The 26033-nt window shown below is 43.9% G+C and overlaps 1 protein-coding gene across 2 annotated transcripts in view; it reads right to left on the bottom strand.

Moving 5' to 3' along the window:
* Nucleotides 1–26033, bottom strand: part of ZNF536 (zinc finger protein 536) — a 365500-nt gene that overhangs the window by 138217 nt on the left and 201250 nt on the right. For both annotated transcript variants that reach the window (XM_048515612.1, XM_048515613.1), the window contains exon 4: nucleotides 21166–23337. In XM_048515612.1, the coding sequence (XP_048371569.1) occupies nucleotides 21166–23335 (2170 nt within the window). In that variant the 5' untranslated portion in view covers nucleotides 23336–23337. The remainder of the gene's footprint in view (nucleotides 1–21165; nucleotides 23338–26033) is intronic.

Below are 26033 nucleotides of genomic sequence, written 5' to 3'. Positions count from 1 at the left end.
TCCAAACATCGATCCTCGCTGTCAGTGAGCTGATGTTCCAATAAGCACTCTCTCAAATAAGCCAGCGTCCCAGTGCCTTGTGCTCGAGCCTATTACCATATGGATGCAGTGTCTAATGAGGCCTATTTTGGATGACCGTTTTGGCCTTTAGTTTTCTTATTGTACAGCGGAGTAGTAGTTTACAGCTATTGTCTTCCAGGCCACAAATAAACTCCCCAGAAGTCCAGCTGCAGTCTTAATTTACAAGTGGTACGGCCCAACAAGGAGGATGTTTCCTCATCAGCAGAACAAAAATGGGGGAAAAGACACCATGAGTCCCTTGACAAACGTACCTATTGACATACTTCAATAAAGCAAAGAGGCAGATTTGATTGCAACAGCTGAGACTTTATACAAAAAAAAACTGCAAGAGAGCAAAATGACAGTTCTGGGTACTGAAGGACGCCGTCTCTCATAAATAAAACAAGACAGATTCTTTTTTTAAAAAAGTTACTTATGTGACCTCCTGTGAATGTTGTATCACATATAAATTAAAGGCTTGAGTTGCAGTTTCATTTATTATATGGGTGTGTCCTGAATGTTCACCTCATTCCTTTCTGTTATGTTCACCCTGAAGGTCACTATCGAGAGAGCATCTGTGACTTAAAATTGAGATCTCTGAAAGAAGAAGAAGGGTTTGGATTTATATCCCACCTTTCTCGCCTGTAAGGAGACTCAAGGTGACTTACAAGCTCCTTTCCCTTCCTCTCCCCACAACAGACACCTTGTGAGGTAGGTGGGGCTGAGAGAGTTCCAAAGAACTGTGACTAGCCCAAGGTCACCCAGCAGCAATGTAGGAGTGCGGAAACACATCTGGTTCACCAGATAAGCCTCTGTCACTCAAGTGGAGGAGTGGGGAATCAAACGCAGTTCTCCAGATTAGAATCCACCCGCTCTTAACCACTACACCAGGCTAGGTTGAGTCCAAGAAGCTGATTTGCTTTTTTAAAAATCACTTTATGGCAGATGTGTGCATGTGTAAAGTGCCATCAAGTCACAGCTGACTTATGGTGACCCCACATGCAAGAGACATTTGGTGATTGTTTGCAGTTGCGTTCCTGCACATGAGCTGAGATTTTTTGGAAAGAACTGTGACTGGCCCAAGGGCACTCAGCAGGCTTCATGGGGAAGAGCAGGAAAACAAGCCCCGTTTACCAGATTAGAGTCCGTCGCTCATGTGGAGGAATGGGGAATCAAATCTGGTTCTCCAGATTAGAGTCCACTGCTCTCAACTACTACACCACACTGGCTCTTTTTATGACAAATAGCTACATATTAATTCGCCTGAGTGCATGCTTCCAACATGCATCCAGATTGGTAACCATTCTACACTAGGAATTTTTAAAGACTGAAGATGAACTTAACCATTCTCAACACTAGCAAGAATAGGAATATGTTCACACCTAAGAGGGTGGCCTTCAGATGGGCAAAAAAAGAGAAGAAGATACCTTTTGTTTCCGTCACTCTTATCTCATGTATATGTTCCCCCTGTTCTGGATCCATGCTCCTCTTATCATGAGCACCAGAGTATGATCTAAGAAATCCCTGATAATCTCTGCTATGAACGCACAAAGTTGCCTATCAGCATCAGCTCCTAGTTTGCAATACTACTGGTGTCTCTTACTCTTATAAGGAGTAAGACTACATATGTTGAGTACCTTTGACACATTAAGGAGCTTTTCACTGAGTCAGATTATTGCTCTGTCAAGATCTGTATTGCCTACTCCCGTGGTGGCAAACCTTTGGCACTCCAGATGCTATGGACTACAAATCCCATCAGCCCCTGCCAGCATGGCATGCTGGCAGGGGCTGATGGGAATTGTAGTCCATAACATCTGGAGTGCCAAAGGTTCGCCACCACTGGCCTACTCTAACTGTCCGTCTCCAGTAGACCTTTCACATCACCTATCATCTCATCCATCTAATTGAACGTGTTGAGGACCTTCTGCATGAAAAGTGGAGGCTCCACCATTGATCCACAGTACCTCTCCAAAACACTGTAAGCACTATACTATACTGTAAGATGCTACACTGTGCTGTATAGTACTATGCTATAATTATTAATCCCAAGAAGTAGAATCACATACATCACCCAAATGTTATGCCTTGTTCCCATGCCAGTGTCATTCCCATCCTGGGGTCAACACCACTGAAGGGGGGCACAATTAACCCACATGGCTCTTTTCTACAGAACTTGCTGAAACCACACCCCCGGGGAAGTTTCCATACCAGTGCATGTATGTATAAAAGACTTCCCTGCAGATGGCTCTACTCCACCAATAAGGAATGCTTAACGATTTATCTACCAAACCTCCAGTTACGGGTAGCTGTACCCATTCCAAGAAACTGACTGGACCTCAATAATCCAGGCTAGAAATACTTGAAGTTATCAGGTCGTGAGCCTGGAACAGGTCAGTATTTGGCTACTCTCCTGTATATTCCATTTTCTCTTTGGCTGGCTACTTTTGTTTCTGCCCACCTTGATTCCTTTTCTGGATGAACCTGCACCCTGGATGAACCTGCACCCTGGTTCTCATTTTGGTACTTCCCTTTCACACTTTGATCTGGCCAGAATAGGGGTGACACATTGCACAAATGGCACACAATTCTGTTCCACAATAGAGTCACTGATAAATCTTTACTGGGTTAAGTCTAAAGTTATAATTTCCACACAATTTTCTTTGAAATCAGTGCTACTTCAGTCACATAATACCAATGAAGTATGATTGCAGTCAGAGGTGTAGCGCCAAGGAGGTGTGGCTGGGGTGTTCCGCATCAGGACAGGGGCAGAGGACGCACCAGTGCATCGGGTGCTTTCCCCCTTGCTGCGCCTCTGATTGCAGTTTTCAGGAAAGAATCACAAGGAAAGAATCACAAGAATACCATCCTTTGGCCTATTTGATCCTCCAGCTCCTGTGTGCTGAGGCTTCTACCTTCTAATGGCTGTTTTTCTGTCTCACACATATGTTAACTCTGATTTTAATTATTTGTGTGTGTGTGTGCTGGGGTGGTGGTAGAGCTTAATGGTTTCAAAATGTGATTTTTATTAACTATGTTTTAAATTGTTAGTCACCTTGATGGACCTTGTGAGGACAAAAAGGCAGGACACAAATCTTGTGAATAAATAATAAATTCTTAGATTGGGTGTTGTGGGTTTTTTAGGCGGTATGGCCGTAGCCTGGTAGATTTTGCTCTTAAGGTTTCACCCACACCGATGGCTGGCATCTTCAGAGGCACGTCACAGTATGTCCTTCTCCATGACATGCTTCTGAGGATGCCAGCCATAGATGTGGGCAAAATGTTATGAGCAAAAACTATCAGACTGTGACCACAGAGCCCTGAAAACCCACAACACTCAGCTGATTCTGGTTGCGGAAGCATTACACAATACAAATTCTTTGACTGCTGGGATACTGCAGAATCAAGTTGTATAATAACAGCAACTATGCACTCCTATAATATAAAAAGCAAACCTTAGTTGTAGGTAAATCTGAGGTAATAAGTGTTTAACCCCATGCCACGGTTTCATACCTCAATTCCTGTTGCTTCCTTACACCGAAATTTATTCTCTAAATTTGTCCAGAATGCTCATTTCCCTTGAGACATCCCCTTCCACCCCTACCCCAAATTTTACCAACTTGCTAATGCCGACCAATTCTATATATTTATTTGAAAGTTATTGCAGCAAATCAGCTTAGTGCCATATGGTACAAAAGCAGAGCCGGCTTCCCTTTATTTCTCCCTCTTTTCCTAAACAGCTGGGCGAGCAACTACAAGGAAAAGACAGTTAGCAGCTGCGGGCTGTTGTCATTACTTTGATGCTGCTTAAAGGAATCTAAACCTTCCACAGGTATGCACCTGAGATTAGAGGCAAAGAATGTTCCTTTCTAAATATGAGAGAAAACAGTTATGGGAGCTATAATTATGTTTTACAGGTGTCACCAGAACAATGCTTCCACCTTTTACCTCCAATAAACGTGTTCTTGTGCTATTTTGTGACCGAGTTTTTTCCCCAAAGCCTTCTGGGAGAAAAGATATTATTGTACAAAAGCAACAGCGTTAAAAAGATGAAAAGGGCGTGTGCTTTCGTCACTGAACTCCTAACTTTTCTTGCCTTTCGTTTTCTCTTTGCTGGAGCATTTCAGTGGTCATCTAGGAAGACCTGCAAATAAGGTACAATCACTTCACTAGTGTTTCTCATTCTGCTGCATTCTACTCTCAGACTTCCCCAGAGTAACAGTGCAGCCCCAGAGCAAGATTGAAACCTAATAAAGACCAGCAAGACTTCCAGGGTCTTGGAGAGACCCTTCATCAGAAGGGAATATCCGGACTCAAATATCACTCTTCTATTGCAGACCAACCTGGCTACACACCTGAAACTATCTTCATGGAGTCTACTCCCCTTTTCACTGGCTGCTTCTGCACGGCCATGCTGGGGGGTGTGTTGGCGTGTACGACGCCGACACACACACCCCGGGACCGTTCAGACAAACGGTCCCGGTAAAGGTAGGGAAGACGGCGCAGCGCTGCGCCATCATCCGATTGACGTATCTTCCCTGCAACCTTCTGGCGCATCGCCCAGGCCAGGGGACCCGCCCCCCTGCCCTGCACAACCAGGGGGGATGGCACCTTCCAGCCGCTGTTTTCCAAAAACCTCACTCGGGAAGCGAGGTGGGAAAATGGCGGCTTCGCGCCGCTGGGGGGGAGCGAGGGCAGCGTGGCTGCGATGCAGCTGCCCCTCCCATTCAAACAGCTCCCTAGGGACGGCGTTTTTGTAAAAGGCCCGTGCGGAAAGGGCCACTGTCAGAAAAGCTAGCTGGATCAGACAAGATTGCCTAACCTGTTCTACCTTTGACCATTGACTTCCTGTTTCCAGACCTGCTTGGAACTTGTTCCTCTGGACTTAGAGTAAGACTTTCTTCCTGTCTGGTCTGTGTTTGCTAACAGCTGTAACCTGACTCCTGTGAGCAGGCCAGGGCAGGTGAGGTTTTTTCTCCCATGTCATCTAAGGCATGGGGATTCGCTATGCAAAAATGAGTGCTAGGCAAGAGGTGATCGAGATGCAGCCATTAAATTTACCTTCTGAGGTTCCAAGGTGCCAATTTCAGGTCAGTGAATCTACATGGGGTGAACATACTGTTATGTACCTATTTTGGATATGGGAATATCACTGACACAAGAGGAAGGAGGGACAATTTTGCCCCCTCTGGCCAACCTCACTGCACCCCAACCCTCATAGCTTTTGGTCCCTATAGTACTGTGACTCTGGGGAGTGTCTTTCCAGGGGTCAAATGAGAATGCTGAAGGAAGGAAACATGTGGAAATCCAATGCATTCTGCTGCCAGTTAGCTGAACTGAAACCTATACCATAACATTTGTGGGAAACATTTGTGAGTTCTTTACAATTGCTGTGGTGATCTGACGAACATTCCATAAAGTTCACAACAGATATTTGTCCTTTCTAAAGCTCAGCAGAGTCCAAATGCTACAACTTCATCCATTTCACACCAGTCCGATTTTGTCTAAAATCAAACCTTTTTTCATATTTATTTTCAAGGCAGTCACCATAGTTTTGTATTTGGATTCTCTCCTATGGACCTTTTGTGGAACAGAGTCAGCAACAAAGAAAACAGAAGGTTTTGAAACTCTGCTGTCTGAAAATGCCAAAATTTACTCTATGCAATCACCATAAGTTCACTGTGACTTGACGGCACACACATGCGGGCAAAAAACCCCTCTACAATTTACTCTAAGCCTCCCTGCTACTTAACGTCTGTTATTTTCTTCGGCCAGAGAAACCTTTCAGATTCTGACTTTGAGCTGTGAAAACCCAGCCTATGAACCGGCTTGATTATTATTTCTTTTAAAAAAAAAAAAATGCTACATTGGAAAGGTTTCATAGCTTTGGCAAAACCTAGTCGAAATAATTTTTAAAAATAATAAAAAGAGATAAAGAGAAGAACGAGAAATAAAACATGAACTCTGCAAGACTCGAGCATAAAAACCGCTTAATCAGTTGGAAGCACTCCAGTAGAAGCTGTAGGTACCTAACACCAGTCATCATTTGAACAGGGGATGGGCCATGTCAAGGGTGAAAATTATGTGGGAACCACAATAAGGCAGCGTCAATAGAAGAGGGCCCGCTAACCCACCCTCTAATTGCACAGCATGAGTGTACAGCATGCTTGGCCACTCGCGGCTTAATACAGCTGGCAAGGACACTGCAAACGATGCCCTCTCTTAAGTGTGAATAATTACTGCACACAGTCGTATTCCTTTCTGCTCTTCGTCTGGTCAATCACAGCTTCTTAGTGCAAAATATACTCAATCAAGAGAAATGAACATAATAAAAATGGACATAATAAAAATCTTTTTTTCCCGTGGACAAAGTGGGACAAGGTTAGATCAATGTGACTTAGCTTTGCAAAAAGAAAAAAAAAATGGGAGGAGGAATCCTTTTCCATTTGCTCTTCTGATTCCATTGTTGGCTCCTGGGGGAAGCCTCAAACTGGGGCATCGTTTGTGCCTGGGTGAGAAGGGGCGGGACTTAGGAGTAATTGGGCCCAACACTGGCTGTCCACCAGTCAGCTCTCAAGCAGCCTCCCACAGCTGGCCCAAGCAGCCTCCCACAGACGGCACACGAGGAATAATGTACATTCAATCCACTTTCACAATTGTTTAAAAGTGGATTTTGCTATTCTGCACAGTCAAATCCAGCTTCAAAGTGCATTGAAAGTGGGTTGAAAGTGCATTATTCTGCATGTGTAGAAGGGGCCACACACCTGCAGGATTTTCTCTGTGCCTCAGACTGAAAAGGACAAGCTAAAAAGGATTTGGACATTCAGTAACTGTGGTTCCTGGCAGAATACCAGAATCAAATTTAGGCACTTTTGTGGCAACATCTTCCATTTCCTCTCTATCTCTGGCCCCTTCCACACACGCAAAATAAAGCGTTTTCAAACCACTTTCACAACTGTTTGCAAGTGGATTGTGCCATTCCGCACAGATTCAAAGAGCACTGAAAGCAGTTTGAAAGTGCACTATTCTGCATGTGCGGAATGAGCCTCTGTCTCTTTGTCTGTCTTTCCCTATCTAACTGTTAAAGAAGGATAAATGTTTGTCAGTGTTGAAAGTGGAAAGAGAGCACCGTGTGGCATTCGGTTCAGGAACTCTTTTTGGTCATGTCCACAAATTAATTAAATATGTACTAGAACAGGAATGAACGGAGCACTTCCATCTTGGAGGAAATGTTCAAGTACACATCTGAGCTCCAACAAGCCCCCTAAAATTGTTAAGAATATGTAACTAGGAATCATAAGTGAGAAAGAAGTACAGATGAAACATTTGTTGCCAGTGGTTTCAGTTCACCAGTCTCACTGTTCTACTGTAGATTCATTTGTATTGTGCATTCATATTATACACTCTTTAAGTGAAATGTTTATAGTCCTTACATGTTCAATGTATGTTATTTAAAAAATACCTTGCACCTTTAAAAGTACGTCATTTAAAAGCATTGAAAAATAAAAGTTTTGTGGACAAAAACAGAAAGCCAGCATGGTGTGGTTAACAGGGGTGAACTCTAATCTGGAGAACCAGGTTCAATTCCCTATTCCTCCACATGAAGCCTGCTGGGTGACCTTGGGCCAGTCACAGTTCTCTCAGCCCATGTACAGGCAAGCAATGGCAAACCACCTCTGAATTCCTCCTGCTTTGAAAAACATATGCAATCACCATAAGTTCGTTGTGACTTGACGGCACACATGCGTGGACAAAAAACAGTGTGAGGAAACACATAATCTTATGAAATAACAGGATCAATCCACTTATATTGAGAAATTGAAACGGAGAATTCGGGACAGAAGCAGTAAAGACAAAACATTCAGAACTGTCCCCAGGAAGCTACGGTTGCAGGAAGAGAGGGGATGAGAAAGCTCCAGCAGCTGAGATAAACCGATGTCAAGAGCATCCATTCTGTTAACCACTCTGTGAGAACAGACACAGAAAACAGTATGGCAGCTCTAAAATACAGCACTTGCTGGGCATCATTACCATCGATGTGAGAAGCTGGCTGGAGATGAGCACTCGAAGTGGCATCCTCCTCCCCATTTAGGTTTTAAGTCAGTGTGGTGTTTGGGGATGGGATGTGCTGGATGACCAATAACTGAACAGCTTATTTTCGCATTCTGAAGATTCTGGACTTGAGTGATTTGATTCAAGAGGCTTGAAGCTGATACCATCATAGCTGCATTCTCAGCAAAGGAAGCAGACTGGCAATTCTAGGGAAAGCACATTTGTTTGTTTGTCTGTTTATTTGACTTGTTATCCCACCCTATGCCAGCAGCTCTCACACACATTCATAAAAGACAGATTCCACATCAAATATAACAGACATAAATACTAAGACATTAAAACTACAGTATTGGTAAACTATTGATCCTAAAGATGGTGGAAGGATTCATTCATTCCAGGGGCCATTTCTAGCCCTCATAGCCTAGAACACAGGTGTCAAACTCGCAGCATCCCCTGCCATCCCCTGCCAGCATCAAGCTGGCAGGGGATGATGGGAACTGTAGTCCATAACATCTGGAGGGCCGTGAGTTTGACACCTGTGGCCTAGAACATTCATTCTCTGTGGTGGAGTCTCCTTCTTTGGAGGTTTTTATACAGAGGCTGGATGGCCAAGTGTCAGGAGTGCTTTGATTATGTGTTCTTGCATTGCAGGGCATTGGACTTGATGGCCCTTGGGGTCTCTTCCAACGCTACAATTCTATTCTATGATTCTTACCCCAACACAATCAATTTAAACAGCTGGGAGGAGGGATAGGAGGGGTGGATTTAGGATGGAATCTTGGATGGAATTGCATATTACATGTAGTTCCAGAATTATTTTTTCCCTTTTTTGAAAAAAAAAACGGAAGCATCTATTAGAACTGCAGTTTAACGGGAAATTAGTGCTGGAGTAGAGGGGCTGTTTCTCTCTTCTCATCCTGTCATTTTTTCACAGAAGTGTTTACTAAGAATTGTCAGTGGTTTTGCCACTGCCGGATGAAACATGGAGGTTTTTATAACCCCCCCCCCCCAAACAGGGGCCATTTCCACATGGAGGCGGAAGGGGGTCGGCGTAGTCCACGCCGACCCGACCCCTCTGGGACCGTTCGCATGAATGGTCCCAGAATCGGGCGAGACGATGGCGCAGAGGTGCGCCATTGTCAGATCGACTTACCGGTCCTGAGGCCCTCCGGCACGTCGCCGAGGCCAGGGGACATGCCCCCTGCCCTGCGCGACCGCTCCAGAGTCGCAGGGCAAAGGGGGCGTGTCCCCAGGCCTCAGCGACGCGCTGGAGGGCCGCAGGACAGGTAAGTCACCCGGTCGTGGGGAGAGGGAAGGTGCCTTCAAGCCTCCAAGCCGCCGTTTCCCATAAACCTCGCTTACCAAGCGAGGTTGGGAAACAGCGGCTTCGTGCTGGTCGGGCGGCGCGAGGGCGGCACGGCTGCGAAGCAGCTGCGCCCCCTGTGCGAATGGCTCCCTGGGGGCGGCATTTTTGCCATCCCCAGGGCGCCATAATCCGCCCGTGCGGAAAGTGCCAGGGCTAAATAACTGATCGAAGGCCAGCTATTTTCAGTAGCATAAGGGAAAAGCAACTAAAAATTCACAATAAAACCACATTAAAAACCAACACTCCCAAAACACTAAAACACTTTAACAATTGCCACTAAAACAATTAAAAGGAGGCCTGTGACGCATAGTGGGAAGCTGTAGCACTGCAGTCAAAACTCTGCTTACCACCTTAGTTACAACCCAAAGGAAGTTGGTTTCAGGTAGCCAGCTCAAGGTTGACTAAGTCTTCCAAGGTTGCTGGAGGTAAAGTGTAGATGGCTAGGGAAGGCAAACCACCTTGTAAACATATTCTGCCTAGTAAATGCCATGATGTGATGTCAGTAATGACCCAGTCAGTAATGACCTAATACTTGCACAGGGGACTACTTTTACCTTTTTAAACAATTAAACCCAGCACTAAATACATAAAAAGACATAAAAACAATAATTAAAATATAGGGCTGGAAAGAGGAATATTATATATGAGGGTCTTTAAAACTTGAAGTGTATTGGACTAGTGCTCACCAGTATTATGATCAGTTGAAAAGAACAATTTAATGAGACTCCAACATGACATTTTGGCTCTTTCAACCCAACAGTGCTTTGATGGTAAGAAAAAAAATATACAGTACCTTTGGTGATTTAAAAAAAAAATCATAATGCAGTACTAAGCCTGAAATATTATAAGCGCTATTTTTAAAAATGCCTTATCCAGTAGGTATCTGATTCATAGTTGCTATATATAGGCATATCATATGGTGACAGTGAAATATTTTTGGTAATGTCCTTAAATAACTAGTAATGAAAATTTAAATAAGAAATCTTTATACTTGCATTTCCTTTCTATTAGTAGCACTGTAGGGCTGACATTCATCATTTGACAGATGTTCACAAATTATTTCTGGTGTACCCCAACAAAAAAAACTGAGATGAGGCTATCTACTAGCTTGCATTGGTAATGCCTTAACTTCACATTTAAGTATAGTGCATTTTGTAGAAAATTAGTTTCCTTTAAAAAGAGACTGTCCTAGACCCACAAATGCCATCACTTTTGATAACCCCCAACCTTTCAATGCACTGTTCCCCAAAGTTGTCCCTATGAACACTATAGCAGACCCTGAGGTGTTTCCTAGACGCCCATTTGCTTCTTTCCCAAAGCATCCTTTCCCCCAAGCAACCTGGCTTTTCTCCATTTCACTGAAGTGGGAAGTGCTTCAAGACAACCTTTGTGTCTGTAGGTAGCACCCATATGGAAAGAGCTGTGTTCATCACTGGAAGATGCTTTGTCTGGAAGTTCCCAAAATGTTGTGAAATGTCTCTTCACCTTGTGATTGCAGCCAATCACCATGGCAGCCATTTTGTAATCTGTCCTACACCTGTGAAGGTCATTGTTTTGTTGTGCCAGTTCTCAAAATTCAAAAAGGGCTCACGGATTCAACAACGCTCAGAACTCTTGCTTCAATATTCAGTTCCTCGGGCAATGTTTTTTCCCAAAATTTCTACCATTAAGGAACATTATCTATATTGATCTACCTGCTGAGAATTTTCTTTAAGAGGACCAGCCTGTTCTTAAAGGTTAAACTACAGGTTTTCCTGGGATACATGCAGCCAATGGGGCGAGAGGGGGGGGGCGATGCCCTGGGCGGCAGCACGGCAGGGGCATGGCCAGGCCATGGAGTGGGTGTTCCAGGGGCATTCCGGAGCAGTGGTGGGCATTGCCGCAGCAGGGGCACAGAGTGTGCAGGTTCCCTGGGCAAAGTTCCCCCTCGCTCCACCCCTGGATACATGTGAGTTTACCCAACAGACGCAACGGCATCCGCCTGGGACTATTTCAACATGGGAAAATGGCATGGAGGAAAATTTCTCATCATGCATTATTTGTGAACTTGCTAAGGGCACCAGTGTGGCCACTGTTGGAAACAAGAGTGCTGGGTGGTGGGGAAGGGAGAGGGGTAGACCTTTTGGTCTGATCTAGCAAGGCAGTTTTGGTTCATATTTATGTAACTGAGTTATGTTATGTACAAAATAAAGTGCTGAACCTTTGCCAGATTATTAGTATAGGTTTGCACCCCTGGCAGCTTTGCTGTAAGTACTTTCCCAAATGTCTCGATGTGCACAGCTTTAATACACACAACTCAAGCTTCTGCAAATCTCTTGCAAACACGGAGCAGCATGTACATCGTTCCATATCAGGGATTCAAAAGCTGCATATGGTGCTCAGTTATAACAGCTGAGCTTTAAAAGAAGTGCAGCTTTGCATCTCACTCAACCTGACACCAAACGAGGCCAGCAAAAAAAAATGAAGATAATTTAAAGAACCAGCCCTACAATTCATACATATTATTTTAATTCCAAAAATCAAACAAAAAATTGTTTGTCATCCCCCCAAGAGAATATTTTGCCAATCAAAGCAACCCAGAGATCACTGCTTGCTGCTTTTAAAATTTAACACTCTTAATTATTTTCTGGCATAAATTGTCTTTGTCTCTCTGGGAAAAAAAAACAGGATTCTCAGTCTCTTGGAAAGTGAGTTCACTATTCTGAATTGTTGTTGCAGCACTAGTAATAAAGGATGCTCAAAGGGTTTGATGTAGTTAAGATCATTTTTATGTCTAGATTGCCTAACCTTGCTGGCCCAGGCTGGCCCAATCTCAGCAGCTCTCAGAAGCTAAGCAGGATCAGCCCTGTTAAGTTCTTGGACAGGAGATCATCAAAGAAGTCCCAGGTAGTAGGCAGAGGCAGGCTATTGCAAACCACCTTTGTTGACCTCTTGCCTTGAAAACCCCTGTGATGGGGGTGGCAGGTCGGCTGCAACTTGATGCTGCTTTCTGCCACCACCATGCCTAGAAAGACAGATCAACCTTTGATACCAGAGGCGTAGCTCCAAGGGAATGGGGGGGTGCAACGCACTTGGGCGCCCACCCCTGGGGGTGTTTGGTGAGGGCATGGTGGGGGAATTCTGTGGGCGTTCCGGGGCAGGGGCGGAGGGCGCACCAGTGCACCGGGCGCTTTCCCCCCCTTGCTATGCATCTGTTTTATACAGATGCCTTACGGTTCCTTTCCCTAGTGCCTCCTTAGTTTAATGAGGAACTATTTGCAATGCTTGCAACTGTGTTACTTACAGGCAGTGAGATAACCAGGGCCAAGATGCAAGCTACTCTTTGCAGCTTAAGGTCCTGGTAAAACAGACAATGTAGCATTGGCTTGAATGCTCACTACTCACCCAGTAACCTAGACATTAAAATAAGCCTAAAGGCCACACAAACTGGAATGAGTCAGATTATTAACATCCCAGAAGGAATGAAGGCATAGCCCAGGAAGTCAAAAGTCAAAGATTTAAGCCCAAATAAAAGTTTGCTATTGAAAAGGAAGAGGAGAAGATCCTTTAAGATGAGTAATGAGAGTTCAGTAATGGATCCTAAGAACATAAGAAGAGACTTCTTAGATCTGACCAGGTAGACTGTTAATCCATTGTCCTGTTCCCAGCAGTAATCTGCAAGTTGTCTCTAGCAAGTCCATTAGCACAGCATGAAGATCACTGTGTTTCCTCCCCAGAAACAGGTATTTCTAAGGTCAGCTGATGGTTCTATACTGTTGTGTTGCCACTGCAGAATTACTAAAAATAAGTTGTGTGTTCTTGTGGTGGGTCCAAAGGTGGAGCCATCTCATCTTGATCCTACATAATACCACTTGCCAAGTAACCTAGTTACAACTGCATTGAACAGGCCATGCAAACTGGACAGAAACTGTTTCTCAAGGAATATCTTGACTGAGACCTAGTACTAAAACAGAAGTCTCTGCCCAGTTGGGTTAAGACTAAGAATGTAAGTAGCATTCTCCAGATCAGACCAGTGGTCCATCTAGCCCAGCATCCTATTTTGCACAGTGGCCAACCAAGAAACAGCGCAAGAGGTTGAGCCTACCTCAGATATTCCCTCCTAACACTGGTAGATAGAGATTTACTATGTCTGAAAGTCCCTTTATTCACCACAACTACTAGCCAACTGGTGGACATGAATCTGTCTGATGTTCTTTTAAAGACACCTACGCTAGTGGCCATTAACACTTCAAGAAGGATCTTCAACAAGAACCAATCAATATTTGATCCCTATTGCTATTGGCTGAGTTTGCATGGAAGTTGATACTTCGTCATAAAAGACAGTTTTGCCAAGACAAGACTCCCCCCATCACCATGGGTCTCCTGGGATCCCTTCTTCCTCTGTGGCCCTACAACCACCGGCAAGCGATACATCCTTGAGTTTTATAATCCCCAAACCAGGCTGAACAAGCAAAGATGTATAACTGTCACTGAAAAACGCACTGTATTTAAGAAGGACTGCATTCAAAGAAACGTGGTTATTTCGGGAGGAAGGTTTCTATTTTTATAACACCGGCAATAGAAGCTTATGAAGGGAATTAAAAAAAATAACAATGCCACCTCAGTCTTTTTAATTTCAAAGAATAAACAGGATCACGGAGAAAAGAGACCAGCTGAATAGAGAAAGGGAGGCTTGGCTTAGAGGCAAGATTCCCTCAAAACACCTCGGAACATTGACATTCTCTTTCCTCCGATGGTAATGACTTTTTTTTCAGCTTCTTAGCCAACTTCCCACTCCTCCCTTTGCAGCCCCCTGTTGCTGCGTGCCATCCCAGAGCTGGAGTATAAAGTTTGGCTTTTGCAGTATGAAGCAGCTGGGCAAAGCTACCAGAGAATGATAATGACCTCAGAAATCTGCTGTTAGCTCGACTACAATAGGGTGCTCAGTCTAGTGGAAAATTGTGTTCATCAGCTAACTCTGCTCAGTTACTAATTGACATTGCCAAATATTTTAAGAACAATTGGAATGCACAAGCAAAAAAAATGAAGATCTTAATCCTCAGACTTAATTTTTTTTTGCCTTTTTGTTCACGTAGACCATTTGATGATTATCATCCCCATGAAAGAAAGAAGGAAAGAGAGAGAGAGAGAGAAAGAGAGAGAGAAAGAAAGAGCATCATCATATCATTCTCTATCCTGTGTCTTCGCTGTGCTGTCCAGTACAAAAGCTTTTTTATATTCTCTGTCAATGGGCATAAATATAGGCTGAAATGCATTGTTTAAGAAGGAGTTCTCTGCCATTGGGGGGTGGGGGGTGGGGGGAATCAGAGATACTGAAAAGATTCCAAACCAGCTGATCACACAGTTTGTGCCAAAGTCAACATGAAGTGCTGTGGACAAGAATAAATTATTAGTTAACAGTATTTTATTGTCCATCCTTTTTTAAATTTTTAATATTTTAGAGATATCTATATCTATAGCTGTGCTTTTCATTGATCACACAACTTGGCCTACTTTGTTTAATGAACTGGAGGGCCGGTGCATTCAATTACCCCTTTCGTACCATCAAGACTTCAATTATCTCTCCACCAAAATTATAGGCAAACACAGAAGGTACTACTATTCTATTCGCTATAACAAAACAGTATCATTTCTCCCTACATTAAGATTTAATTACGCTATGTGTTAACTCCTAAGCTAAATCTGGCCCATCTTGATTTAATAAACAGCCCTGGAAGCCAACCCAGATAACTGGCTGCCTTATTTTCGTTATGCAAATTATTCTGATATGAAAAAGTTTTCATATCCAAAGGAATAAAACTAACTCGTCCTAACGGGTAACACAAAGACACAGGGCTCAGTCCATAATGGACACACTGGATGGTGTCTCGTTATCAGGCATTCTGACGGGGGGGGAGGGGGGGCTAATTCTAAAAAGCGTGAATGCTGAGGTATTCTCAGTGCTTCACCTGGAAAAGATAGTCAGAAACCGATGGAAACAAATCATTTCTAAGTCACGTTAGTGTCAACATTAGTATCAATGATGAGGTTTAAACATGTGTTTGGGCCACACTCGTAAATAAGAGTGAATCAGCCCAAGAAAGGAGGTTAGGCTCCAAACAACAGTATAACACATCACCTGTCAGCAGGCTCTTGGTATCAGCTTCCCCTTCCATTGTAACTGAGCACAACAGCAAAAGTGATTTTAAAAAAACAAAGACCAAAAGACGAGGAAATGATCTATGTGACTGGGCCTGTCCGTTTTCTCCCCGAAAGTATGACCTCTTCATTTGTCAAAAGGTCTGAGTTTTAGCAGTTGATCTTCAGCTAAGTTCTCAGCAGTTTGGAGAGCCAAAGAACAAACACATTTTCTGGTTCACCAGCGCCGTTTTCACATGTTCACTGATTCAAACATTCTTTTACTCACATAACAAACAGCTGCATACCACATTAGCCGAGCCAGTGACAGTCACACATTTCTGCAATAACTGTTTGATTGCAAACTTGACCCTTTCTTCTTCCCAGTCTAAACGAGACATTTTTTTTTCAAAAAAAAAAACCCCAGCCACTCCACTCCCAATCCTCCTTTGCAAAGAATTACAGCAGATAACAAAGGCTTTTCTGCCACTCATTGTAAGCTTTCTCCTAGAGATCCGTTCTAAGAGGCACTGTGTATAAAGGGGTTTTTTTATGATGAATTCCAAACTACTATCATGTTAAGAGCACCAATTTATATATATAAAAAAGAATTCAATAGTTAAGGTCTGGAAAAAGAAGTTTCTCAGGCCCTACTGACCCAATTTGCAACAACAGAAAAGAATCAAGTGATGCAAATTAAGTTCTGAGACACTGCTACACAGTCTTGAAAATTGGTTTAAACAATGTTTGGTAGTAATGTCTTAATAGCTGTCTCTGAGAACTATGTTTTTCTTTAACTTTAGCAATCACAGACCTCCTTTGTACTCATGTGGGTTTATCTTCCTCAGGTAGCAATAATTATGTAAGATTAAAATCTATTTCATTGGGTACGTTATAGCAGGCAAAGAGGTTTTGATGTTGGGGGGGGGGGGGTTAAAAATTCTCCAAGTTAAACCAGCCCATTTCATCTGGTAAAGAACTGAAAATTTGGCATCTTGTATCAATGAAACGCCTCATCCTACAGTTGTTAAATTCCCATTAAGAGGCAACAAAGGAAACAATTAGAAATTATTCAACCAACCCGCACAATTGAAAACTGGATGCAGTATATAAGCTTACAAGTTTGGGATAAACATTTCCAAGCCTACTGGGCTTCCATCTTTATCAACGGTGAAACTCATCCATTTACCAAATTGCAGCAGCTGACACTTTGAAAGTAAGGACAATACAAAAGGGATAATATCGTAATACGCTGTATGAATTTGAGATCAGGGAAGATTAAAGATTTAATTGAGTGCTTTCACTTCTGGTTCAGGCTGACAACCTTAAACCACTTCAAGGATGTTGGCTATCCAACAGAGAGGCGTTCAAGGAGATGAGGGTCGGCAAGGATGTCATCAATCCCCCAAGCTGGACCCATTTTTTTAACATGGTATGGCAGACATTGAGCAAAATGAACAGAGTCCAAGTAAGTGGGCGCAGTTTGCCTGTCTGCCACATATGTCACTTAAGTTTGGGCAGGTGGGCACAGTCCTGGAATTAACAAAGGTGAAGAACGTTGCTCATAAGCTGATGTCCACCATGAGCAGGCAGACCATTAATTAATGTTTCCAATTTCAGGCAGGTAGCTGTGGTCCATACAAAGCCAAGGAAGCAATTTTCAAAGAATCTGAAAGGTATCACTTTAAGCTTTCAGCAGACATGTTGAGATTTAAACAGTAGTGCCATTCTATAATTGGGTAGGTGGTGGGTGGGGGTGGTAAGAAAGTCTGTAGTAAGAAACTTTTTAAAAAGGATCTAGTGAGCAGATCTCATGCCAGTTTCTGCACAGGTTTGCCCAAATGATTCCAATCTGCCCTGCGACTTTCAGAAGACAAATAAAATTACCAAAATAGCATCCTTCTTCCACTATTGGCTAGTTCTAAAGCTTGGGCTACATACATGTTCCACAGATGGCCATCCATTTGGGGAACAAATGCCCACATGGGTGGAGGAGAAGAGCACTTAACCATTTTTTTTTTGGTGTGCTGTTGTTCTTAACATTTTAAACGTCGGCAAGGGCAACTTGTATGTAAAATAAAACCTCCCTGTTGTCATATTCGATTTTCAATCTCCTTAAAACAATCCAAACAACTGCGTGATATAAAATTAGCTCTTGCCTGGTTTCCCCTTCATTCCCATACAGGCTTTTCAAATCTGTTTTGCCACTAATAAATTGTAAATGAGGCTACAGCCCTAAGAAGTCCGTGTGCTTCATGGGTATTTAAACAACAGCATTAAGCGCTATAGGAATCTGTGGAATGCAGAGGGCAGATTTATGTGTCTTAAGAGTTTCTTTACTGGTGTGTAATAAGCCACCTCCCCCCCCCCCCAAAAAAAAACCCTGCACACTTTCTTTTCTATTAATCTGGCCTTAGAAACGGAGGATACTGGAGCATGACAAGAACAACAAAAAATAAACTGGCATCTACTTAATAACTGTAACAGTGGATTGCCTCCAATGCTAAAATATTTATCGAAACCAGGGGAGGGGGGTGAGTCGAAAAAGAATTACCTTCAACAGTCTGCTACCAGATCTTTAACAGTGGGCAACGTAATGCCTTAAGGTCTCTCAAACTGTCTTTCATTTTCTAGACTTAATGGCTGATTGCAGAAATCAATGTTGCCATTAGTAACAGAGTATTTGTTATGGCATGATTTCCTCTGTTGTTAGGCCTGCAGAATGATTACAATATTAGCAAGGTGCTTTTGTTATGAAAAGGCTGAAGATATAACTTTCAATTTACTATCCATTAGTTCGAGAGTCTAGAAATGAGAGATGAGGCCAGAAATCTTCCCCTTTTCATTCTTTCTTTTTTTAAAGCACCAAGGAAGTTCAATATTTTAGATAGCTTCGATGAAATCTGAATTTTCGCCTTGCTCTTTATATATATATATATACACACAGCAGGTTTACATTAAATACAATGGAATAAAACAAATTCATTTCTAGTTATTGCCTTCACGATGCTCATTTAAACTCTGGGATGCAGGCTTTGTGGAGGGTCATACAATGCTAATGGGGCACATACATGCTTTCATTTGGAGCACTATATATCCCATGATTGTGTTCAATTCTGGCCTCGCACTGATGTTACAGTCACATAAGTGAATCATATGTAACCATGGAATGTGGGCCTCTTAAAACACAACCATGGTTACAGGAATGATTAAATGGAAAAGCAAAGAGACATCTTCAGGAGAGTTTTGAAGAAAATAAGAGTTTTGGATTTATACCCTGCTTTTCTTAACCATAAAGAGACACAAGGTGGCTTCCTTTCCTCTCCCTACAACTGACACCTTGTGAGGTAGCTGGGACTGAAAGAGTTATAAGAGAACTGTGATTGGCCCAAGGTCAACCAGCAGGCTTTATGTGGAGGAGTGGGTAAACAAACCTGGTTCACCAGATTAGAGTCCCCCACATAAATGGAGGAGTGGGGAATCAAACACAGTTCACCAAATTATAGTCTGCCACTCAAGTGGAGGAGTGGGGAATCAAACCCAGTTCACCAGGTTAGAGTCCACTCCTCTTCACCACTACACCACACTGGTTTTCATGCTGCCAGCCTGAAAGATTTAAGCGGAATGTGTCTCTCTCCTGTTGCAGATACACGAGGCTTGGTTGCAGCTAACTGAGACCATGGAAATGAACCAAAGGTAGGGCAACTGGTTGGAGAGGGAGAAATGGATATAATAAAGACTGATTGATGTCACTTCCAGGAAAAACCTGCACAAGACATCACACCTCTCTAGCAATGGAAGAGTTTTTGCAGATTCCTAGAGAGGACTGACCACATTAGCCCTTGTCAGTATTCTCTAGGAATCATCAAAAACTCTATGGTTTTACCATACAATTTCTGGCAATTCCTAGACAGGTGTGATGTCCCATTTGGGTTTTTTTCTGAAGAGTTGCCACAGCATCAACCAAGCAGTCATTAAAAAACCAGTCTTCCACTGCCACTCTGAGCAGCAGTGGACAACAAGAGACAGGGGATGGGGATGCTCCACCCCCACAGAAGGGCTCTTGGCTTGACCTCTTAATTCATGGCTCACAAGTTGTGGACTGATGGGACTACCCCAGAGGATACCAGCCCAGTCCAAGATGCTTCTGTACAGATGGGTTTTTTGTTTAAATTTATTTAAGGCTGGGCCAAAACCAACAAAATGGATTTCAACAGAGACAAATGTAAGATACTACACTTAGGCAGAAAAAAATAAAATGCAGAAACATAGGATGAGTGACATCTGGCTTGACAGCACTACATGCGAAAGGGATCTGGGAGTCTTAGTAGACCACAGAGGAGGGCAAGCAAAATAATCAAAGGGCTGGAATCCATGCCCTACGAGGAGAGATTTGTGGAGCTGGGGATGCTTAGTTTGGTGAAGAGAAGGTTAAGAGGTGACATGACAGCCATGTTTAGATATCTGAAGGGATGTTGTGTTGGTGAGGGAGCAAGCTTGTTTTCTGCTGCTCCAGAGGCTAGGACCAGGAGTAATGGGTTCAAGGTGAAGGAAAAGAGATTCCACCTAAACATCAGGAAAAACTTCCTGACAGTAAGGGCTGTTCAACAATGGAAGGCACTACCTTGGAGTGTAGTGGAGTCTCCTTCTTTGGAGATTTTTAAAGACAGGCTGGACGGTCATCTGTCAGGTGCGCTTTGACTGTGTGTTTCTGCACTGCAGGGGGTTGGACATGATGGCCCTTGGGGTCTCATCCAACTTTATGATTCTATTATTCTAATGGTATTAGTCCCTTTTAATAAGCAGCTTTCGGATCTTTGTGGTGGAGAAAAGTGGGACAGAAACTTGCTAAACAAATAAATGCATAAGTAAACGTCCAAATTAGCACTAGAATAATAACAACAAATGATATATGCAAAGTGGAGCCCACTGCAGCATCTTCAATGCAGAATATGCAGGGCTCACAGTACTGTGGAAAGAGCATACACAGCCACCCTGCTCAAAACCTGGATCTGGTCAGTGTCTGCATAGGGGACCTCCTGAAGGTCCTATGTATGTCACCCACAGTTCCACAAGGTACCAAAGGAGAGATGTAAGTTAGTAATACTGAAGATAAATAAATGAGTCCACTGAACACAGTGCATTTATAAACTAGGAAATGGATACCGAGCCCAACATTGGGCATGAATACATCCCAACCATCCCCAGCTAACACTGAAAGGAGTTTACACAAGGCCATTTCATTTGCAGGCCAATGATAAAAGAGGGAAAATATGAACAAGAAGGAAAAATATAGATCTCCATGGTTTTTCTCTGTTTCATGAAAACAACTGCCATGTTCCACTTGTGGTAACAAACAAAAAGCTAAATTATGTTATAAACAGAAGGCTAAGGAGAAGTAAATTGAAGGGTTTTTTTAAAAAAAATCAGTTGACAATAGTTGGAAAGATAGCAAAATAGGCACGCTAGAACATATGACTTTTCTTGGAAATCTAACAAAAAAGTATTCGGGTAAAATGCTAGGAAAGAACTACATGTGCTGATCCCCCTGAAAAAACAAAAGGTTGACTTACCTGAGGAGGAAGGTGAAGAAGGATGTGGGCTGTCTTCCTGGGCACTTCCTGTCTGTGACAGACCTCCCCCCATTCCACTTTCCTCGGTAATATTGGAGGACCCCGGCGTTGTTGACCTGCTGACTGACTGAGATTCCTGATCGCTCCCAGACCCACGGCGTTCTTCAAGGCTCCCTTGAAGAATCTCCTCTTCTGCTTTCCTGTCTCTCTTGTGGACCCTGGAATGAACGACAACTTGGTGGTATGTTCTAAAAACCCTGCCACAGTCTGGGCACTCAGTTGGCTTCTCTTTCGTGTTGCTGTGACTCTGCATGTTGTAATCGAGTCCTTGGTTCAGACCGTGAGACAGGAAATCTCTGCTGCCTTCCAAAGGGTCTAGTTTGTTTGACAAGTCTCTCTGATTGCCCATTTTAGTGCTGTGAACCAAATCAGCAGGCATTTTCTGCTTGGAGCCATCTGCTCCTACTAACACATACTCCCGCTTCTCCTTATCAAACAGAACTCCGGCGCTTGCCAAAGTGTCTTCATGGCTCCGTTGTATCTGGTGCTCTTTAGACAAAAAGCCGTGTTCCATGGCCATTCCTCTCGCCATAAGCTGCCAAGCTTGATAGCTGTTTACAGGGTCCATCTCAGCAGCCTTCGCGGCAGCCTGCAATCTTTCTATACAACTGGATTTGAGAGGAGGCACAAGGTTGAGACACCCCAGTAACGAATGCTTGTCCCCTTCGGCGATGCCGTGGCCCATGCCAGCAATGGGGGACAAGAGTTTGCCCAGAACTTCTCTGTCTTTCATGGGCAGCTCACCTTTATTGTAAGCCTGATTCTGCTCACCGAGACCTGCTTTGTCAGGAGGGAGAAAGCCACTCTGCAAACAGGACAAGTATCTGGAGTACAAGTTTGCATGAGCTTCCTGCGTCATGCTGCCGATGGACACAGGGACCTCCGAGTCGCCGGGGGATTTGTTTTTCACAGACAGTTTGTTCAGGTGCACCTTCATGTGGTTCTTCAGGAACCAAGGTTCCTTGAAGCGCCTCCCGCAGATTTGGCAACAGTGCTCGAAGGAATCCTTGTGCTTCCTCATGTGGCCTTTGAGGAACCAGGCCTGGCTGAAGACCTGCCCGCACACCTCACACCGAAACTCGTTGGCGGCTTGCTCACCATTCCCATTGGAACCTTGGCCCTGAGCCGACTCGGCCGTTATGTGAGCTTTCTCCACGTGGCTGATCAAGTCTTCCTCCTGCGAGGCAGCGAAGTCGCACAAAGTGCACTTGTAAGGCTTGTGGAGGATCCTGATGTGCCTGTCTAGCTCCTCCCGTTTCTTAAACTTTCCTTTGCAAAAAGTGCACCGAAATCCAGCAGTGGTGGCGACCACTTCTTCCTGCACACTGGCAGGCTTCGGAGAGGGAACGGGGTTGGAAATATCTGGGGTGCTGTGGTTGGTGGGCACGGACAAGTTGCAGTTGGCAAGAGGCACGGGCTGAGAATGGGGATGTGTTTTCACGTCAGGCCTGGGCTGCAGAAGGTTGCCCTTCATCTGCTTATCCCGCAAGATGGCCCTCTCTTCCAGCTCGTGCAAGAGCCTGTTCTCTTCCCGAACCCTCCCGCGGCCCTTGCCCAGGTTTCCCAGCTTGTGAGTGCGCAGGTGAATCTTCAAGTTCCCCTTCTGAGCTGCTCTGTGGTCGCAGTAGGGGCACTTGAACGGTTTCTCGCCCGTGTGGGTGCGCATGTGGAGAGACAGGATGCTGTTAAAACGGAAACGTTTCCCGCACAAGGGACACGGGTACTTTCGGTTCTTCCGGGCGTCGTCCTCTATATCGCTCATTTGGGACATGATGCCCAAGTTCTGTCCATTCAAGAACTGCTGCAGATCTACCCTCCCGTTCAAACTGCTGTCAACCTCTCTGTTAAGCTGATTGGCTAACAGGGCCATCTGGCTGCTGATTGGCTGGTTTGCCAAAGACACGTGGCTCTTGTCTTCGAGGAGCCCTGCTGCCTTTTCCTCGGGATTCTGCCTGTTCTGAAGCTCTGGAAAGGCATGGCTGAGCTGGGATGTTATCTGGTGCAGCTTCTGACTCATAGAATACTGTCCATTGAGAATGGAGCTGTTGAGGCGGGCATCGGCCTCCGGTACAGCTGAAGAAACGCCAAGGCACAAACTAGCTTCCTCCATCACTGAGGAGAGAGAAAAAGTGAAGAAGAATTTTAGGTTTGGAGCAAGTCCCATTTTATCACTATCATCAGACCTACCAAAATTTGTTAGATTTCAGCCACGCACAATACAAAAGGACCTCTGCTGAATCCAATAAAAAAAGTATATTAAATGTCAAGTGTATAGGGTGCAATTGTGATTCCATTTTGTCTTAATTATGCAGGGCCTTCGCCACACTGCACACTTTCTGATTGCATATATTAATTAGGATTTTTTAAAACGAACACATTACCCATTTGAATATCTTGCTGCTAAATAAGTGGCTTTATGCTTTCAACTTCTTAACCCCCCCCTTCCCCTGTGAAACTGCACCTGTCTACATGTTCTAATCTATATAGAAAGAGACATGTTATGCCTCTCACTCACTTCCTCTTAAAAAAAAAAACAGCACAAAAATAGAAATCCATTTATAAAACTTTCAGTCCCATTAAGCATATTCAATAAATTCTGCATTCTACAATGGGAAAGATGGTTTTATGATTTGAAGGGGAGGGGGGAAGAAAAGATGCCATGATATTTACTGGTACACAATAAAACACAATAATGTTGGGTGGGGGGGATAAAGTAAAGGACAAGCTTTCGAACAATAAAAGGGATTTTGCTTTAGTCAACAAAAAGTGCAGTAATATCTCATTAAGCTGATTAGTATGCGGCTTAGAAACAGTACTAGGTGCTGTAACACATGATTATAATCATAAAAATCCTTCAGTGTTTGCAAGTAAGCATTAACGAGGTATATTAAATTTTAAGGAGACTGCGACTTGCAGCTTTGCAAACCTCCGAGATTAAGATTTAACCCTTCTGTTCCAGAGCAATTGTCCCTCCATCATTAGGGAAAGGGTCCCCGCGACCAAGAAGCATAAATTATCTTCTTAATTGGCCATGCAATCGTTTGGATTTAGGGGGGAAAAAAGTTATCCGGTTTTAGCCAACCCGTCAGCGCTTCTCGCAACTGGTTGCAAGAGGTGATGTAAAGGACTCCTATTTGCTTTCCAAAGAGCTGGAACTCGATAAAACCCAATTAAAAACCAGAGGAGGTGTCACAGGAAGCTTCAACAAGTTTAAGTATTTTTAATAACTTTCTCAATATACAGTAATGAGTACAAATGGTACCTACAAACTGAGCACGGCAGAAAATTAGAACTCGACGCTGTTTGTAAAAACAGGAGCGCTCTGCGCTGGTCAGCATAATTGCCCCTAATAATAATCTTCCCTTTGCCATTTTAGCTAGCCTATCCAAAGGGGGAAATGCATCATTTTTTAAAGACCGTTCCATTTCAAAACTGTAAAAACTGTTCCTTATAAAGAAGTACTTAAGGAACACAAAAGTTACGCGATCAGACGGCAACGCGCCAAAGACGTCTGCTTTTCAAGTCTCCCAGCTTTTCTCCATGATAAACAAAGTCAAAAATATTTTTTAATGGACAAATAGGGCTTTAAATGTCCGTCAGCTGTCCGGTCCTTGAAACCGAGGCCCCTTATGCACAGACAAAGTAAAGCAGGTTGCAGTCCAGATAAAGCAATTCTTTGCAGCCTTGGGTCGTCTGCATGCCTCCATACAGGCAGCGGACAGAGCCCGCGGCAGCAACCTGCATTGCTGTCGTGCCTTCACACAGAGGAACATTTTTCCCCACTCCCTCCCTCCACTGCGTAGCTATGCAAGCAGGCAGACATGGCCCTTCACAGCTATGCTGCCATCCCTGTGCCCCTCCGTGACTATGCAGCTGAGAAAGGTGAGTGGAAGTAACGCACCAAGTAACGCGCTTCGCAGGGTAACGGCCAAGTAACGCGCTTCGCAGGGCAGCCATTCACTCGTGTGTGGCTGCAACCTGCAATAACACCAAAGAATCGTGGATAGAATTCTCAAAAACCCTGGGGTGGGGGGGGGACACAGGGTGGACTTGATTTAGGAGTGGGATCCATGCGAATTTCCCTCCCAAAATGGGGGTTTTGGTGTCCTTAACCCGCATCTATTGGCCCATGTGGAAAGGTCCCAAGAGTCTCAAAAGCAGCCTTAGCAGTGGAATAAGATAATCTTCTGCCCTATGCAAAATAATTACAAATTTGTATTTGATACTTTAAAGCTCATGGGCTTGCTTAAAGTAATTTCCAAGTGTTCACACTTCTTCACACAGAATAATTAATGTGTGGGACTTACTAGCTGGGATGTAGGAACCACTTGGTGGTAGAAAATGTCATCAAGTCACAGCTGATTGATGACGGCCCAGTAGGATTTTCAAGGCAAAAGACATTCTGAGGTAGTTTGCCATTGCCTGCTTCTGCAATGGGCTGAGAGAACTGTGTCTGGCCTAAGGTCAGCCAGCAGGCTTCATGGGGAATCGAATCTGCTTCACCGGATTAGAGTCTGCCACTCTTAACCACTACACCATACTAGCCCTCCAGCCACTACTTTAGATGGCTTTAAATGGAGATTGGACAAATTAATGGAGGAAAGGACCATCAGTGGCTACTAGTCATGACAACTGAATGGAAGGATTGTATGTATGGAGGCAGTACACTTGGGAGGGTCACTCACTAGGGGAAAGCAATGAGTTGGGATGGAAATATGGATTCTGCAACTGCTGGACTCCAGAGCAAGTGGTCAGCCACTGTGGGAAGCAGAAAGCTGGACTAGACAGGCCATTGCTTTGATGCAATA

The sequence above is a fragment of the Sphaerodactylus townsendi genome, linkage group LG14, assembly GCF_021028975.2.
Source record: "Sphaerodactylus townsendi isolate TG3544 linkage group LG14, MPM_Stown_v2.3, whole genome shotgun sequence".
Classification (NCBI taxonomy): domain Eukaryota; kingdom Metazoa; phylum Chordata; class Lepidosauria; order Squamata; family Sphaerodactylidae; genus Sphaerodactylus; species Sphaerodactylus townsendi.
The sequence above is the reverse complement of the archived record's forward strand: the minus strand, read 5'-3'. Positions and strand labels throughout refer to the sequence as shown.